General features: G+C 43.2%; 1 protein-coding gene across 8 annotated transcripts in view; it reads right to left on the minus strand.

Annotated features, from left to right (window-relative positions):
• Positions 1–4,264, minus strand: part of LOC105487916 (cytoplasmic polyadenylation element binding protein 2) — a 60,737-nt gene extending 56,473 nt beyond the window's left edge. For 4 of the 8 annotated variants that reach the window (XM_071093846.1, XM_071093844.1, XM_071093842.1 and 1 more), the window contains exon 1: positions 2,388–4,263. In XM_071093846.1, coding sequence (XP_070949947.1) covers positions 2,388–4,058 — 1,671 coding nt within the window. In that variant the 5' untranslated portion in view covers positions 4,059–4,263. Of the gene's footprint in view, positions 1–1,562; positions 1,763–1,855; positions 1,996–2,387 lie in introns of those variants that run through there. The other 4 variants (XM_071093845.1, XM_071093843.1, XM_071093847.1 and 1 more) reach the window with 3 other exon arrangements.
• Positions 4,265–19,455: the final 15,191 nt, after the last annotated feature.

The raw sequence follows: 19,455 nt of genomic DNA on the forward strand, positions 1-19,455 counted from the left end.
ATTTAACTGTTAAGGCATATTATTCCAGTTTTAGGATAGTTTGTCTTAAAGTGTTTTTGTTTTTATTTCACTTAATTATCCATGAACTTTCAAGCAATTATCTGATGTTGCCCATAGGTGGATCCACTGAGGTATACTGCCAATTAACTATATGCTTTGATTATTCCACTAGAGATCTTGATACAAGTCTCCATCAAGTTGATTCATTTTCAAAAGTAAATTACATCCTAATCTAAAGCCTGTGGCAAGAAAAGTCAAGTCATCAAAGAATGGTAAATCCACCAAAAGGCTAATAATTGTAGTTTTGGGTTTGTTTTTTTTTTTAAAGAAGTATTCATTGCTGGTAATTCTACTGTCAATACGTTTATACTTTAATACTTTGGTGTTAAGATGTAGCCAAAGAAGTATGAACCAGACAGTTACTAAAAATATGATTCTCTTAAAATTGAACCTGCTTTTTATAAGACAATTAAAAGAGAAACTCCTGATCTACAGTACCAATTTTTAAAAACTTTTAAATGCTAACATAATCATGAGTATATATTACTCTTTCCTCCTCCACAGAGTTCCATGGATAATTAAGGAGCCATGGACAAACCACTTCATTCTTGAGGGCCTTACTTTCCTTATTAAATGATTTAATGCTCAAAGTTATCTTCCAGTGATCTAAAATTCTATATGAAAGCTGTGTGACCTCTCACACTCCATGGCTAGACCCATCTTTTGTTCAAAAGCAGATTACAGTTAAATATGGATCATTGTGTATGTTCTTCCAACGTTCTGTATCACAACTTTAAGAATACAAAATTACCTACAGATAATTTTCTGTGGACAAGTTTCCAGTTAACAAAATGAAGACTCTGAGACACAAAAGACAGTTGCTGAGGATTATAAAAATCATGAAAACGTGGAACATTATTTCAAAATCCCTATTTTCAATCCTTATAGGCCACATTCTCTTTTCTAAGAAAGAAATCAGTGATTCAACAAAAACTGTTCACTATCACTTTGGTTAACTCAGATAAACTGTTAACTTTCACTTGGGTTAATTTAGATAATATTCACTTTAAAAAAGACTAATCCTTGAAAACTTTGGTCAACTGAAAAAGTTATGGGGTTAAGGTCATATTTTGCGTCTCTGTCAATCCTTAATCACGAAAATAGAAAATGGACTTAAACAGAATGAACACTGCAAGAAATGCTAACAAGATTCAAAACCAACAAGACACTCTTTCGACGTCAATTTACCAATCCAGCAGTCACCCAAAAATTGTATTGAGAGAATAACAAAAAAGATCTTGAATCAGAAAAGATCCGGAAAATAAAAACCTCTGCCCAGTGTTATTTCATAATATTACCTACTTAAAATACACACGGCTCAATATTCCCTTGCAGAAGGTTAAGGCAACCAAAAAATGTACCGAGAGTCTACAAGGAAACACTAATCCCAGATCCAAGTTCAGTTTTGTCTTAAAACCCACAAAACATGACACCAACATTGAAAAGCACAGAAACTAAGACAATCGTGAGGTATCTCGGTTTGAACTCGAGCCGTCACTAACAGTTTCTTCTTCCCAGTCCTGTAAGCCGAGGAGGCGACACCGCGGGAACCAGGTCCTGCGAGGAGCGCGGTCAGCCGCTCCCTCCCCACTCGCCGGTGGCCCAGGGTGCGGCGTTGCCGGCAGGTTGACCGGACGGAGCTTTGCGAGCGGCTCGACGGACCGCCGGGCGGGCTGCGGCTTCAAGGCGAGATCCCCGCCGGCCAATTAAGAATAAACAAACTCCAAAGAAAAAAAGCCTTTCCGCCTTCCCTCATTGGATGGTAGGACAGAGTCAAGGGCTCCCCCGCACGCACCTTCTCCAACAATCATTTTCCTCCTGCCCAAGTTCACTTTCCACGGCCGCTCTTCCAAGGCCCCTGGCCCGCCCCCGGTCCTCGCCGCGCCTCCCCGAGTCAGGGGCCCGGGGCGGCGGCCCTCCAGGCTCAGGGCACCGGGTGGAGCCCGGGATGCGCCAGCTAGGAGGGTCAGGGAGAGACGCCGCGCCCGGCAGCCCGCGGCCACGGCGCTATTCAGCCCCTGCCCCAGCCCCCACCGCTGCGCCGGGACATTCGAGGGGCGCCCGGCCAGCCGTGGCTCCCAGCGCGAACTCGTCTCCCACGCCCCCGCAGCCCACGGTGGCTACTGCCTTCCCACCCCGCCGGGGGCTGGGGTTCCGAGTCCTGTCACGGTCGTCCGCCCTCTCAGTCCTACTCTCACTTGCGCGAGTGGCCCCGTCGCGGCTTCTCTCGGGGCTAAGATCGGGTCCCCGGCCTCCCCGCCGCCGCCTCCGTCCCCCGCCCGCAGTCTCCCGGTCCCGCGGCGCGGCCATGCCGCCGCCCGCCGTACCTGGTGGTGGTTATAGGAGTTCCTCTGCTGCAGGAAGGCGGCGGCCGCCGCCTGGTGCTGCTGCTGGAGCTGCGGGCTGACGGGCGACCTCCGACTCTGAGGCTGCTGCGGCGCCGCGGGCGGCGGGGGCTGCTGTTGAGGTAAATTCATGGCGGGCGGCGGCGGAGGGGGCACAGCGGTAGCCGAGAAGGGGCCGCCGAAGCCGCCGCCGCCGCCGCCGCCGCCGCTCGTCGGCACGCTGAGCCCAGTGCAGCCGTGCGGCGACACGGGCGAGAAGCTCGGGAAGAAGGCTGGGTTCATGGACGACGGCAGCCCGGGGTAGAAGCCGTTCTCTGAGTCGGGGCTGGGCGGCGGCATGGCGCTGAGCGAGCCGCCGCCGCCGCCGCCCGGGGTGGTGGCCGACGAGCCGGGCGGCTGCGGCTGCGGCTGGGGCGTCTGCTGGGGTGGCGGCTGCTGCTGCTGCGGCTGGGTCGGCGGCGGCTGCTGGGGCTGGGGTGGCGGGGACGCGGTCTGCACCGACCAGGGGGTGCCGAAGCCGGGCAGCGGCGGCGGCGACGCGGAGCCGCCTCCCCCTCCGCCTCCTGGGGGCCCCCCGCCCCCGCCGCCGCCGCCGCCGCCCGGGTGTGGAAGGTCCGGGCTCTGCAGGCTGCTGAAGGCGCCCGCGCCAAGCGCACCGCCGGGCAGGAGGTTACTGGGACTGTTGAGCAGAGGGTGGTTGGGGGACTCCATGGAGCCCGGCGCGGGGTTCACCGGCGGCGTCGAGGAGGCCAAGCTCGCATTGGGGGACTCGGCGGCGCTGCCCTCGCCCGGGGCTGGGGTCTTGCGAGGGCTGCCCGCGCCTCCGTGGCGGCGCCGCGGGGCTGCGGGCGGCGAGGGAGGGAGCTGCGGGAGCGGGGGCAGGTCGGCCGGACGCTGCCGCGGGGCGAAGTCCTGCGGCGAGAGGTGCTGCGGGTGCGGGAGGCTGAACTGCTGCGGCGGCTGTTGCTGCTGGCGCTGACCGAGCTGCGCCGGCTGGAGGAGCGGGCCGGCCGGCGGCGGCGGGCTGAACCGACCGGGGCAGTGGAGCGGCGGAGGCGGCGGCGGCGGCGGCTTCGAGTCCGGAGGGTGGGGAAGGTGGGGAGGGCTGAACTCTTTCCTCTTCTGGCTGCTCAGCTGCTGCTGCTGCCGCTTACTGAAGTCCTGCGGGGAGGAGGTGCGGCAGCAGCAGCAGGCGGAGGCGGAGGAGGAGGAGGGGTGGTGCAGACTCGGTTTGAAGTCCTGGGAGGGGAGGAGGTGGGTCACACCCGCGATCGTGCCGCCGCCGGGGTGGTGGTTGGGGAGTTTCTCCGTGGCCGCCGCCCCCGAAAGCGGCCGCGCCGGCTGCTGTGTCAGCCCCAGCAGCAGCTCATCCTGCATGGTCTGCTGATGAGCCAGGAACGGGGAGGAAGAGGAAGCGGCGGCGGCCGGGCTGCCCGCGCCGCCACCGAGGGGGATGGAGAAGGGGGAGGCGGCCTCTAAGAAGCCGGTGACAGGCAACGGTGGTGGCGACAGCGGGCCGAAGGGCGTGGCGGAGGGCAGCGGGTTGGCGGACCCCACGGCGTAGGGACCGTACGCCTCGCCGCTGAACAGGGGCCCGGGGCTGCTGCTTCGAAGCGGGGCGGTCTGCAGCACCCCAAACCCGAAATCCCTCATTTATCTGGCCGCCGGCAGCGGGAGGAGACGCTCCTCGTCCCCTGCCCCACCTAGGAAGCCGCCGGCGCTGGGGCTGCGCGGCCGTGGTGGAAGGAGGGGGAGTCAGTGAGAGAGGGACACCGTGACTGAGCCGGGGGCACCGACTTCGGCCCCACCACCCCTCGCGGCGATCGCCGCCGCCGCCACCTCCCGAGACCGGCTCGGGCGCCGCCGCCGCTCCCGTCGCCGTCGCCGCCCTGGCCGCTTAAGAACCCCGGAACGTGCGTCAGCGCCACCTCACAATCGCGCCGCCCCCCGCGGTGCGTCCCGGCACGCGCGGGCGCGAGGCCACAGCACCCCCGTCGCCCCTCCCCGCCCCTCATTAATATGCAGACGCAGGCGGGGGCGCGCTCGCGCTCCCGGGAGGGCGGGAGCGAGCGGCGCGTCTCCTCGGGCCTCTCCGCTCCCGGGGAAATGGAAAGGCCCGTTGGGGCGGGGGTCGGCTGGCTGACAGAGGTCGGAGCACGGGGTGGGCGCGCGCACGAGGGCAAGCACGCGCCTGGGAGGGAGGGACGGTTCCTGGGCAACGGCCCCTCCCTGGCGCGGGATCGGCGCAGAACCTGCCCGGGTCGCACGCGTCTCCGCCCCTCGCGGTGCCTCCTCCTTCCTGTCACCTCGGTTCCGCCCTAAGTGAGGAGAAACCCTGCCGCACCACTCGGGCTTCCCAGGGCGGGGCTGCCCCGTGGGGGAAACTGAGGCCCGGGACCTCGACCAGCGCCTGCGCCGTGCGAGCCCGCGTAGAAATAGGTGCCCGAGGACCCCAGCGCAATGCGAGAGCCCGGCGCAGCCCGGGGGGTCCTGTGGTGAACTCGCATCTGGGCTCTGCACGCTTGAAGTCCGCTGAGCGCCTGGCACCTCGCCCCGCACCTCTAGACCCCGAATGCCGGGTCTAGGACCCCCTCGTCGCCCTAGGAAGCTCCCTCTAAGCTTATTTCTGTTTGTAGGCGCTGGTAGGGGTGCTGTCACCGACATCCTATAGCCGCCGAGAGTGTTTCTGTAGGGTAAACATGAAGCCTCGGAGCCCCGGCTGTATTCCAGGCATTTTCACTTGGGTAAGAAGGAACAAAGTCCCTGGAACAAACACGCTCCGCGTGGTTATTTACACACTCGGATGCGTGGAACGGGTTCCACGGCGAGCTCCCATGGTAACCCCGGGCCAGCTCCGTTTCATAAAAGCGTTTCATGTGCCATCATCAGGGCTGCAGCATGGGACTCCTCCCAACCACATTCATTCTGGCGTCCCCGCCCCTTCCCCCCAGGGAGACTCTAATTTATTCCTAAGCTTTATGAATTTTCAAGGGAGAAATAGTTCTTACATCAGGGAAAAAAAAGGAGGTTCTGACTCAGCAGCAGACTTGTTGAGACTTGCAAAATGGAAGGGAGAGAGCTTTCCAGGGTAGAGCTCTTTAGAAGCGTTAGAGGAGGAACTAATCCTGTGTATTTCCTTTTGTATAGAAACATTTTACATAGAGTATTTGAAGGTCTAGATAAAGAATGACAGAGTGATGCATACAACATGATGAGATGAACTTCATGATCCTGTTTTGTAATTTTAACGTTTTGCTTGATGCTTAGAGAAATGAAACTATTAAATGAATCCTAGAATATAGACTCTTAACCCCCAAAGTAATGGAAGGTAGATTCAGACTTTACTTGATTTTGGTTTACAAGTGAACTAAGATTAAATATTTAATTTTGTAAATTACTATACTTTTACTGATGTAGGCAGAGTGTACATTTTTGTAAGTCCTCATTCTGTATTTGAATTCTACTTCTGTTCAGTGTCTTAAATTTATATAAATCAAAATAAACACAGTAGAAAGAGAGCAATATTGCCCCAGGGAACTGTATTTCGTGTATAATGTTTATCTCTGCTATCCTGTCCAATGAACCAAGTTTTATGTTGCCTTTACAATAAGGAAAAAGTATGTTTTTAAAAACTCATAAATGGTTCAGAATTTGGTCAGGTGAATAGAAAATTGGTTCAACTTATTAATCTCAAAATCATTTTTAACAATCAGGCAAAATGTAGAACTGGAGAAGTACTTTTATTCTAAATTACAATGTCTAGAAAATAACTGGAGCTCAGAATTTAAAATATAAATGGTTATTTTCACAGTACATATTGACATCTTATTCATTTTTTAAAAGGTATTGTGCAGGAAAAAAAACTACTTCTGCAACCAAGGAATGTAAAATCTTAAAAACGGATGAATTTTTTTCCAAGTACAGATGTATTTGATTGGAATCATTTGCAGATCCAACAACAAATCTTGAAATAGGGGGAAAATACAGGCATAAACCTTAGCTCTATCATCCATTAACACTGCAGTTAGTAAAGAGGAGAGAGCACATACTTTTAAAAGCTAACTGGTGCCTTTCTGGGCTACAGTTTTGAACAAAAACAAGATTTATTAGTACTCTGATACTAGTTTTGTTTTAGAGGATTTAGAGCTCTCTGAAGTGGGGAAAAGCCATCAAGTTTGTTGTTACATAATAACGTCAAACTTCGTATTAAGTACACCAAATTCCAAATCCTGCCAGGGCCTCTACTCACTACTTTTGTGAGGGCCCCGTTTTTTTAGAGCAGAAAGTTACTTTCTGACATCTTGGGTAAGCTGGTGATCTTGCCCTTATTGAAAATATTCAAATGAAAAGATTTCCTAGAGTGGGGAGTGGAGTGGGGTAGGAAGAAGGAGCAGCACGTGGTGGGGAGGGACTATGGTCCTCTAGCAGTTTCCATGCCAAGTCTTATGAGTCCATTTTATGATTTTTTTTTTTTGTTTTTGACGTGAAAATATTTTGACTCATGATCATTAACTAGGACCTTGACTTTGTGTTTGACAGTCCCTTATTCATTTACTCCCACTGTCCTGGGCAAGTGTTTTTAAAAATATTTTTGATACAACCCAATATACATGCAACAAACTCCTTTTTATAATTTTAATTTTAAAATCACGTTTGATCTCAAATTCCAAAGTTGGTTTTAACACCTTCTATCAGATTATGAGCTGAAATTTAAAACCACTGTCCTAGAAGACCATTTCAAACATTCTGCTCTGTCTGAAAACCTCTTGTCACATCTCTCCTACATGCATCTGCTAGCATATAGCACTCTCAGCTGCTGAGCTACATGCTTATTTCACTGAGAAAAGAGAAGCAACCACAGGAGAACTTCCACAGTCTCCATCTGTCCCTGCACACCTTGCCTTCCCTCCCAATACAACGGATGGCCCATCTGTCTGCGCTCCTGTCTAAGGCCAGCCTCTCCGCTGGCGGAGTAGATCCTACCCCTAACCTACTCAAGACATGGGCTCCAACAGTTTTCTCTCTCTCTCCTTCATCATGACCTCTTTCCTCTTGAGGAAACACTTCCATGTGCACAAAAACATGCTTTACTAGTTCTCACCTTTGAAAAATAAAGCCAAAACTTTTTGACCGTATATTCTCCCTCCTTTAGCTACTACCTTCTTTTTCTGCTTTTACATTATGTGAACAACTTGCCCGTTTGACTGAGTGTCTCATAGACACCTCAAATTAAACACATCCAAAATTAAACTCTGCCTCACTAGTCCCGATCCCCGTGGCGCTCCATTGTTCTAGTTCCCATTTGGCACTCCATTGTTCTAGTTGCTCAGGCCAAAAACCCTGGAGTCATTCTTCGCTTCTGTCCTTCTTGCATCATATCCAAGCCATCAGAACATGTTGCTGGTCCTACCTTTAAATTACTGGCATAACCTAGAGATACCGTGGGTTCCAGATTACCACAATAAAGCAAATATCCCAATAAAGCAAGGCAAACCAATTTTTTGGTTTTCCAGTGCATGTAAAAGTTATGTTTATAGTATATTATAGTCTGAACATAACTTGTAATTATGTTTAAATAAGTGCACAATAGCATTATTCTGAAAAACATGCACACATTAATTTAAAAATACTGCTAAAAAGTGCTAATGATCATCTGAGCCTTCAGCAAGTCATAATCTTTTTGTCAGTGGAGGGTTTTGTCTCGACGTTCATGGCTGCTGACTGATCAGCATGGTGGTGGCTGAAGGAGGAGGTGGTTGTGGCAATTTCTTAAGACAAAAATGGAGTTTGTCACATAGATTGAATCTCCCTTTCACGAAAAGATTTATCTGTAGCATGCTATGCTGTTTGGTAGCATTGTGTCCACAGAACTTCTTTCAAAATTAGTCCTCTCAAAACCTGCTGATTCTTTATCATCTAAATTTATGTAATATTCTAAACCTTTTCTTTGTCATTTCAACTGTGTTCATAGCATCTTCACCAGGAGTAGATTCCATCTCAAGAAACCATTTTCTTTGCTTATCCATGAGCAGCAACTCCTTCGCTATTCAAGTTTCATTGTAATATTGCAGCAATTCAGTCATATCCTCAGGCTCCACTTCTAATTCTAGTTCTCTTGTTATTTTTATCACATATGCAGTCACTTCCTTCATGAAGTCTCGAACCCCTCGAAGTCATCCAAGAGGGTTGGAATCAGCTTCTTCCAAACTCCAGTTAATGTTGATATTTTGACCTCCCATGAGTCACAGATATTCTGAATGACTGTTAGAATGGTGAATCCCTTATAGAAGGGTTTCAATTTACTTTGCTCTTATCCATCAGAGAAATCACTATCTATGGCAGCTATAGCCTTATGAAATTTTTTTCTAAAATAATACTTGAGGTCATCCTGGTGACAACTTAGTGATTTTAAATTTTAAAATGGAAATAGAATTATAAAAAGGAGTTTGTTGCATTATTAAAAGAATGGCTTAATAGCAGCTTTATTTCAAAACAATCCCAGCACTTTGGGAGGCCAAGGCGGGCAGGTCACTTGAGGTCAGGAGTTCGAGACCAGCCTTGCCAACATGGTGAAAACCGTTCACTTCTAAAAATACAAAAATTAGCTGGGTGTGGTGGCGCATGCCTGTAATCTCAGCTGGTCAGGAGACTGAGGCAGGAGAATCGCCTAGACCCAGGGGGTGGAGGATGCAGGAAGCTGAGATAGTGCCACAGCACTCCAGTCTTAGAGCCAGAGCCAGACTTTGTGTCAAAAATAATAATAATAATACTTGAAACTCATAATTACTCTTGAATCCATGGGCTGCAGAATGGATTTGGGCTAGCAGGCATATGAGAACAACAATTATCTTCTTGTACATCAGAGCTCTTGGGTGATCAGGTTCATTGTCAATGAGCAGTAATATCTCAACAGTGGACTTAAAATGTTCAGTAAACTATGCTCTTTCCAAGTTTTGTGGTTCCATTTACCAAGCACAGGCAGAGTAGACTTAGCATAATTCTTAAGGGCCCTAGGATTTTCAGAATGATTAATGAGCATTGGCTTCAAGTTAAGGTCACAAGCTACGTTTGCCCTTAAGAAAAGAGTCTGCCTATCTTTTGAAGCTTGAAGCTAGGCATTGATATCTCCAGCTATGAAAGTCCAAGATGATATCTTCTTCCAACAGAAGGCTGTTTTTCTACAGTGAAAACTTATTATTTAGTGTAGCCACCTTCATCAATTACCCAGCTAGATTTCTGGATAACTTGCTGCAGCTTCTCCGTAAGCACTTTCTGTTTTACCTTGCACTTTTATGTTATGAAGATGGCTTCTTAAGCACGAACCCACCTCTGCTAGCTTCCAGCTTTTTTCTTCTGCAGCCTTCATAGAATTCTCTCTCAGCCTTCATAGAATTGAAGAGAGGGCCTTGCTCTGGAATAGGCTTCAGCTTAAGGGAATGTTGTGGCTGGTTTAATCATCTCTATCCAGACCATTCACACTTTTTCTATATCAGCAATAAAGCTGTTTCACTTCCTTATCACTCATGTGTTTGCTGGAATAGCACTTTTAATTTCCTTCATGAACTTTTCCTTTGCAATCACAACTTGGCTAACTACTTGGAGCAAGAGGCCTAGCTTTCAACCTATTTCAGCTTTCCACATACCTTCCTCGCTAAGCCTAATTATTTCTAGCTTTTCACTTAAAGTGAGAGACATGTGCCTCTTCCTTTCACTTGAATACTTAGAGGTTATTAGAGTGTTATTAATTGGTCTAATTTCAATATTGTTGTTTCTCAGGGAATAGGGAGGCCTGAAGCCTTTGTTGATTAAATTATTGTCTTATATGGTTGTGGTTTGTGGTGCCCCAAAACAATTACACTAGTATCATCAAATATTATGATCACATATCCCCAAAATAGTTATAGTAATAATGACAAAGCTTTAAATAACACAAGAATCACCAAACTGTAACACAGAGACACAAGGTGAGCACATGCTGTTGGGAAAATTGTGCTGATAGACTTGCTTGATGCAGGGTTGCCACAAACCTTCAATTTGTAAAAAACTCATTATCTGAGAAGCACAAGATAGCAGAGCACAATAAAGCGAGGAGTGTCTATATATCCAGAATCCAAGCACTTCACCCCATTCTCACCACAAGCAGCCTGGGCCAGGCTACTGTTACTTCCTGGATCGTTCCTCTCACCCACTAACTCGTATCCCAGCTTCTGATCTTGCCCCTCTCCAGTCTATTCCCAACATAGCAGCCAGGATGATACTTTTGAAATGGAAAACAGGTCATGTCAGCTCCTCTGACTAAATACTTACATTTTCTCAGAATAGAAGTCAAAACATTTTAATAACCAAAAGGTTCTTCAGAATCGCTCCTGCCACCAACCCCTCTGAAAACTTCCCTACAGTGGAATGCTTATTTCTCTAACAGCCCAGGCCAATTCAGCCTTAGGGTCTTTGCCCTCGCAATTCCCACACCTGGAATACTTGTCTCCTAAGTAGCAACTGGGCTCACTTAACCATGTTTTTATCATTTTTTTTTTTTTTTTTTTAGTTTCTCACTTAGGTCTCTGCTAAAAGTCATTTTTCAGTGATGTCTTCCCTGACCACCATTGTAAAATAACAACCCCCCACTCTTTCCCAGCCTTCTTATTCTTTATAAGGTGTTTGTTTTTCCATCTGACCCACTATGTACTTGAACTGTTTATCTGTCCTCTCTTATAAGATCACAAGCCCATGAGGAAAGGTCCATGCCTTGTTTTGTTCACTGTTGTATCCTCAGCACTTACAACAATGCCTTGCACATAGTAGGCTTTCAAGAGTTGGGAAATGCATGCACTGAATAAAGGGATTGTTGAATTAATAAATAGCAATTTTAGGAAATGATAGCTAAAAGAATACAATAGTAATACAAGGGTCTGTTTATAAATTGTTAATTTGCTTTCAGGAGCTATCCAAACACCATGCAGATGCTCCTAGGATTCTTAAACAAGCCAAAAATAATTCCAATCATTGTCAGATATAGGATAAGTGCATGAGGACAGGTAAGTCATCCCAGGACTGTAACACTGGGGAATAGATAACCCTGGAGTACAAGGGGCAAGACTCCTGTCTCAGAAGCCTTGAGTTGGTACTCCAGGCTCCAGGAACACAGGGTTTCATTGCAGGAGCTTGAACAAGGAGAGGAATCAAGACCCCAGCTCGTAGAAATGGAACCAGTTTAGGAGGCACTGCAGTTAAGGTCAACTGGATGCCTTACCTCCATGCTGCTGGTTTTCCGTGGCACAGCCCATGCCCATGAATGTAATTAACCCCATAGAATGGGAAAACTTTGAGTCTTTAGATGGGAGCTAATTAGTTCTGGTTTGGACTTGGAAAAGGAGAAAGTAGAAATTAAGATTCATTCTGACCTTGTCCAACTTCAAGGTGCTTTATTGATGTGGCACTCAAGAATAGTACCACCCTCAGTTACTTCTAGTTCTCCTACTTTTCTAAACCTTCCTTCATAATTTCCTCCGTCACTTTATCGTTATGTATTCTTTACGTGCGAGAGCTCCTTAGGTTTATGTTTCTGGTCCTTTTCTATATTTCTACCTACTTTTTCTAGATGAATTTATTATCATGTTTTCAAACATCATCTAAATGCTAATGTCTTCCGAATCCAACTCTTTAGCCTCGTGGTCAAAATCATATTTCCAACTGCCTATTTAACACTTTGACCTGGGTGTCCTTCAGCCACATCAATTCAATGTGTCTATACCTGCATTCAACATCTTCCCCACAATCTGCTTCTATTTTGCTGCTTGTCTTGACTGACGTCATCATCACACAACCAGTTTCTCAAGCTGACACATGAGTCATCCTCTTCCTTCATCTCTCTTACTCTCCAAAAACAATTGGCAACCATGCTCTGTCAATTATACTGCAGAAATGTTGCTCAAATGTGATTCCTTCTTGCATCTCTGCATTCCCCTTGCCTTTCACGTACCTAGAACACAAGTGCCTAGTAAGTATTTGTTGATTAGTAATTGCCCAATGAATGCTGTAAGAAGAAAAGATGAAGAAAAGGAGAAAACAAGGTAAGGAAAGGAAGGAGGGAGATGGAAGGAGGGAACGAGGTAGATGTTTCCAAAGCATGCTTTACAAAGACATGTGCCATTCTGTAGCATTGTTAACTAATGTTTACTGGAGAAAAAATAAAATGAATAACCATATTGACAATGACAAAAAAGTTATTTTCCTTGACAATACCAAACTAAAAGTTTCATTCTGGTTATTACAATCTCCATTCTGGTTATTATGCCATGGGATGAACTCATTGACAAAGAAAAATATCAAAAATCTTCCCCGATGACAAAGTGTAGTCCTGAAACATAACAGAAGTTCTCTGTTACCCTTTGTGGCATCAGGGGGATTTATCATCCCACTCCAATACCCCCACCTAGGAGAGAACCTGTCAGCCTCTCCAGTAATTTTTGTCACGATGGTCACTGGGCCCTTACATAGACTGACTTCCTTCTCTATTGCTACTTATCTTGTAACTTTAAGGCCACGTCAACTTGATTGAATTACAAGTCTTTGGAGGCAGTCACTATGCCTTATATGTTCTTTAATTTTCCTAGTTCTTATTGATTGATTTATGTATTCAGAAACTCTTTGTCGAGTGCCTACTCTGTACCAGACACTGTGCAAGGCACTATGGGTGTAACTGTGAAAAGAACAGAAAACATACATTATTCTGTGTATCCTCACAGAGACTGTAAATAAATGCTATTGATGTTAGTTATGATAATTCCCAACCCTAATTGTCTGGGCAGAGTCATAAACAGTGAGATTGTAGGTTGAAACTGACTTCCTAAATTGGAATCCTACTTGGGGCAATATGACCTTGCCAGGCTGGTCATGGGTGGAGCCTTGTGATCTCTACAGAATATTGAGGTAAGGCAAATCTAACAAGAAGGCAGATAAAATTACACACTGAAGCTCATCTCAATCCTGGCTTGAAATGAGATTTCTATGATTTCCTTTTCTTGTCACAATATACTTTGTGAGTAGATAAAGCAAATCATATTTTTGTTTTATTGTTGGAAAACCAAAGCCCAGAGGTAAAGTTGTTTGCTCGAGATAATTTGCATAGACTGAGATTAATGCCCCCATCTCCTCATTTCTCAGTTTCTTGCTTCATTAGTTGGCCCTCAGGCTAGTGCTAGAAGCAAAGACAAAGAGTGGGTCACTGCTCAGCAAGTACCTGAGCAAAACAGAGTCACAGAGACACATGCTTAAAAATGGTGCTTGGGTATATATATCCTGAGGACTTGAAACCAGTATGTCAAAGTGAGGTCTGTACTCCTGTGTTCACTGCAGCATTAGTCACAGTAGCGAAGACACAGAAACAACCTAAGTGTTCACCAACAGATGAGTGGGTAAAGCAAATGTAGCATATATACACAGTGGAATACTATTCAGCCTTAAAAAAGAAGGAAATTTGGCTATCTGCAACAACATGGATGAACCTGGAGGATATTATAGAAGTGAAATAAGCCAGGCACGGAAAGGTAAAAACTATATGTTCTCACTTATATGTGGAATCTAACACAATCAAATTCATGGAAGCTGGGAATAGAATGGTGGTTATTGAGGCCAGGGGCTGGGAGAACAGGGAGATGTTGGTCAAAGGGTACAAAGTTGCAGTTAGATTTAAAATCATGTAAGTATTTAAGCTGATGGATATGTTAACTAGCTTGATTTAGTCATTCAACTCTGTATACATGTAACATCACTGTGTGTTCAATGGTAATATACAATTATAATATCAAAAAATAAAACTTTTTTTGTTAAAGCAACAGTCCTTGCTTCTACTAAAAGTTAAGGAGTGGAAGGGATAATCCTTCAAGTCTTCAAAGTGACACCTAGCTACATGAATGACAATTGGTAGTACAGACCTCAGAGCAAAAGCATCTTATTTTCAGAATAACATATCCCACTGAAATTCAGAGATATTCCTCACATATGCTTACTCATTTTTCTCCTATAGTAAGAATGAGGCCTGGCAGTATATATTGGATATATTGTACTTTTTCCACATTGTGGAAAGCTAACCGCGTCAATTGATAAATTATTCTAGGCAGAGAAAAGTGATGCATCTTGACTAAATATTAAATATGTAGACTTTAAGTAGATGAAGAGCATTGCATCTATCAAATTTGACCTTAATTTGTTTAGAATCTTAGAAGATTCAACATTTTAAATGTTTGTTTTGGAAGCTGTGAATGTTCAGTTAAAAAGAAATATCATGAAGCTTAAATGGTAGCAGGCATTATGACCAACCTTTGTGCAAGGATTGATTAAATGTAAAGACAAGAGAGGAAAAACATTCGGAGGGAAGAGGGATATTTGATTTTAGTCCTAGTTAGTGCTTCATTGTCAGTGCTAGCAATTCACTTTTGCTGTCTCCTTTTTTTCATTGGACTTGAGAAAGGATTATAGAACTTTATGTCATCTCACATCCAAAATTCATTTATAGTGTAAGCCATTGTACTAACATTGGAGTACATAATTCATAACAATAAGAAAAAACATAGACTTCAATTTTCAATAGAAAAAAAATAGACAAACTGGTACAGAGAATAAGAAACTCTTAAGATTGTCATAAGGACATAAATCGTATATATGAAAATACCATTGTTTGTAGGCCCACAGTTGATGCATATTCATCCCATATTAAGAGATAGGGAGGAGCGATATGATGGACACACCAGAGCTAGAGTCAGAGACCTGGCTTTTAGTCCAACTTCCTCTGTTACTATGTAACTTTGGCAATTAAACTTTGGGAACCTCAGTATTCTCATCTGTGAAGGTAAAGACAAACATTACCTGTGAAGCGGGGGCTATGGTGATGATAATTAGCAATATTTTAAATAGAGAGTCTTCTACAGTGTTTGACACAAAATAGATGTTTAAACAAACTAACAAAACACCTTAGCTGACATCTACTATGCAGTTCAAGGTAAAGAGCAGATGAGAAAGCCAGCTTGAACACAGTGGTAGTCCTGGAGAATGGATAACCAAAGCAAAAACAAAGCAAAACAGTTACCAGATTACATGGGGGCTGGTAATGGCAGTGAAATCCTGGATTGCTAGCAGTGGAAGGAGATATCCAAATAAAAAATGAGAAAAATAAAAAAAGCTAAATTCCTCTTAGATCTGGAAAACAGAAAAAATTTCTGAAAGTTAAATGTTAAACATATTCAATGACTGTTTAATCCCTCTAAGGAAGACCAGAGACCAATTATGCAATTAGGGCAAACTCTGACTTTAAGGATTATTACTGAATCCCACTACCAGTTCTGACACCTATGGGGCAGGTTATGTTTACCTGGGCATGTTAACCATTCTCATTCTCTGTTTTCTGCTCTGATAAATAACATAGAGAAATATGTATGAAAACACCAAATGCTGTTAGAACACTGATCTTCAAACTAGGATATGTCTAGACCATTGTGGTCCAATAGAAATATAACATAAGCCATAAATGTGAGCTATATATGTAATGTGAACTTTTCTAGTAGCCACATTTTATTTTTTAGAGACAGGGTGTGGCTCAGTTGCCCAGGCTAGAGTGCAGTGGTGTGATCATAGCTCATTGCAACCTCCCACCTCAGCTTCCCAAGTAGCTAGGACTCAGACGTGCACTGCAATGCCTACCTAATTTTCAAAAAAAGTTTTTGTAGAGATGAGGCCTCGATATGTTGCCCATGCTGGTCTCCAACTCTTGTACTAAAGCTAGCTTCCTGCTTTGGCCTCCCAAACTGCTGGAATTACAGGTGTGCACTGGCCACATTTTAAAAATTAAAAAGGTACAGGTGAAATTAACTTGAGTAATGTGTTTTATTTAAATCAATATATGCAAATAATTATTATTTCACCATAAAGTTGATATACAAGTTATTGCTACTTTACTGCTTTTTCTCCATCTGTTAAGATGATTGTAGTTTTTGGTTTATTGTATTAATATAGTATATTAAATTGGTTGATTTTCATGTTTTAAGCCAACCTTATATTCCTGGGATGCATTTCATTTGGTTATGGTGTATAATCCTTTTTATATGTTACTGGATTTGGATTGCAAGCAATTTGTTGAGACTATTGGCATGTATGTTTATGGGGGTTATCAGCTTGTAGTGTTTTTTTTCTTGTGATGTTTTCATCTGTTTTTGGTATTAGAGTAACTAATACTGATCTCATAGAATGAGTTGGGAAGTATTACTTCTTATAATTTTTTGTTAAGAGTGTGTGAAGGATTGGTATTAATTTTTCTTTAAGTTTGTGGTAGAATTGATGAGTAAAGCCATTTGGGCCTAGACTTTCCTTGTGGAAAGTTTAAAAATTGTTAATTCAATTTGTGTTTGTTATAAATCTATTCAGACTTTTCATTTCTTCTTATTTTAGTATAAGTTGTTGGTGTTTGTCTGCGAATTTGTTTATTTCATCTAGACTTTCTAATTTGTTGATATATAATTGTTAATGGCATTCTCTTTTTTAAAAAGTTATTATTTACTTATTTTTTTAAATTAATTTTTTCTAGAGATGGTGCCTTGCGTTGTTGCCGGGCTGGTCTTGAATTCCTGGCTTCAAGTGATCCTCCTGCCTTGGCCTCCCAAAGTGCTGGAATTACAGATGTGAGCCACTGCATCCTGTCCATAGTGTTCTCTTCTAATCCTTTTTATTTCTATGAGATTGGTGCTGAGATCCCCTTTTTTATTCCTGATTTTAATAATTTGATTCCTCTTTTCTTGTTCAGCCTCACTAAGCTTTCATTAATTTTACTGATTTTTTAAATAAGTAACTTTTGATTTCATTGATGTTTGCTCTTTATTATCTATTTCATTTATTTGTGGTTTAATATTTATAATGTTATTTATTCTGCTTGCTTTGGTTTTAGTTTATTCTTCTTTGGTAGTTTTGTAAGATATAAGTTTAGATCATTAATTTGAGATTTTCCTTCTTTTCATAATAAACATTACAGCTACAAATTTCTCTCTGATTACTGCTTAAGCTGTATCTAATAAGTTTTGGTATGTTGTGTTTTTGGTCTCATTAATCTCAAATAATTTTCTGATTTGCCTGGTACATTTTAAAACCATTTTTTATTTAAAAGTGTTTAGATTACTTTTTACATATTTGTGTTTTCCAAATGTATTTGTTATTGTGACTTTTAAATGTATTCCTTGGTGGTCAAAGAACATCCTTTGTGTGATTTAACAGTCTTTAAACTTATTGAGTTTTTTTTAATGGTCTCTTCACATGTGCTTTATCGTGGAAAATTTTCACTGTGTACTTGAGAAGAATGTGTACTCTGCTATTTTTAGAGTTTTCTATAGATAAGTTATATCTAGTTAGTTTATAGTGTTGTTCAAGTCTTCAGCCACTATTGGAAGCAAGTTATTGATGTTTCCACTTATTATTGTTAAATATCTGTTTCTCCTTTCAACTTACGTATTTTACTTCATGTTTTAGGAGGCTCTGTTGTTAGGTACATTTATGTTTTTGTTGTTGTCTTCTTGATGAATTGACCCTTTTATCATTATGTCTTTTTTGACTCTAGTAACAAATCTTGTCTTAAAGCCCATTTTGTCTGATACTAGTATAGCCACTCCAGTTCTCTTTTGAATACTCTTTGTATGGAGTACAATTTTCTAATTTTTCACTTTGGACTTACTTATATCTTTGAATCTAGTGTGTCTATTGTAGATGGCATATGAGTGAATTGTGTTTGCTTCGTTCTGCATTCTCTATCTTTTGACTGGAGAGAGATATGCATTTTTATTAGAGGAATGATATAGTCATTATTTGATAAATTGCACATTCATTGCTTTATTAAAATTAGTTGATAAGAATTATCCTATTAATTTATATTCCTCTTATAATTGATGAGATGCATTACTTTTATTAGATCTATATTAAGTTTGACGTCCTTTCATAATCTGTCTTATAGGATTCATTTTGTAACTTATTTCTCAATGTTTGTGGGTTTTGTTGATTTTTGTTTTTGAGATGGAGTCTCGCTCTGTTGCCCAGGCTAGAGGGCAGGGTTGTGATCTCAGCTCACTGCAACCTCTGCCTCCTGAGTTCAAGCAATTCTCTGGCCTCAGCATCCTGCGTAGCTGGGATTACAGGTGTCCAACACCACACACAGCTAATTTTTGCCATGTTGGTCAGGCTGGTCTCGAACTCCTGACCTCAAGTGATATGCCTGCCTTGGCCTCCCAAAATATTGGAATTACAGGTGTGAGCCATCGTGTCCAGCCTCCATGTTTTAATAACATTATTTGCAATGCAAATTAACACATTTGTTTGAATTGAAAAATAAAGGCAGAATTTTTCTGGAGGGAAAGTACAATTTGGCTTACTGGTTTGCCAATATATGTAGTACACATGTTCCATAAATTGAGCTAAATATGAAGGACCACAGTTTTGATTTTATATAAATGTATAAAATTCAAGGGCAAAGTATAATGCAAATGTGAGTTCAAAGAAAAAATATCTGAAATTTTTAAATTAAAACATCTTTCTCATTAAAAAAGATAGTCATGGGTATCAGATTGTTATGATATTCAAATTTCATTAAATACATTAAAAATAATAGTAATTTAAAGTGACAAAATAAAATATGTACTGAAATTATATCCTTTGCAACAATTATTTCAATTTACAATATTTTTAGAGAACTTAAAATGTATGTATGAGACATCTAAAAGTGTTCAAATATGCAAGCTATGTTTTGGAAAATTTTCAGTTTCTTTGAGTAATTCTTAGGGGAAAAAGTTTGAAGAATAGTTTAAAACACTCCAAACTCATAGTCTCTAGTTGCCTTAGTTACTACTATATTCCCAGTACCAATCACAGCCCCATGATTGAATGAGTGAATTAATGTGTTAAGTGCCCTGAATGGTATCATTGCATTTTACATACTTGCTGCCTAAAGAAAGGACAACCTGGGAGGCTGATGTTTTCCTACCTAGGTTAAGTAATTAGGTAGTAGGTAGAGAGCTGGGTCTTG

The sequence above is a fragment of the Macaca nemestrina genome, chromosome 3, assembly GCF_043159975.1.
Source record: "Macaca nemestrina isolate mMacNem1 chromosome 3, mMacNem.hap1, whole genome shotgun sequence".
Taxonomy (NCBI): Eukaryota; Metazoa; Chordata; class Mammalia; order Primates; family Cercopithecidae; genus Macaca; species Macaca nemestrina.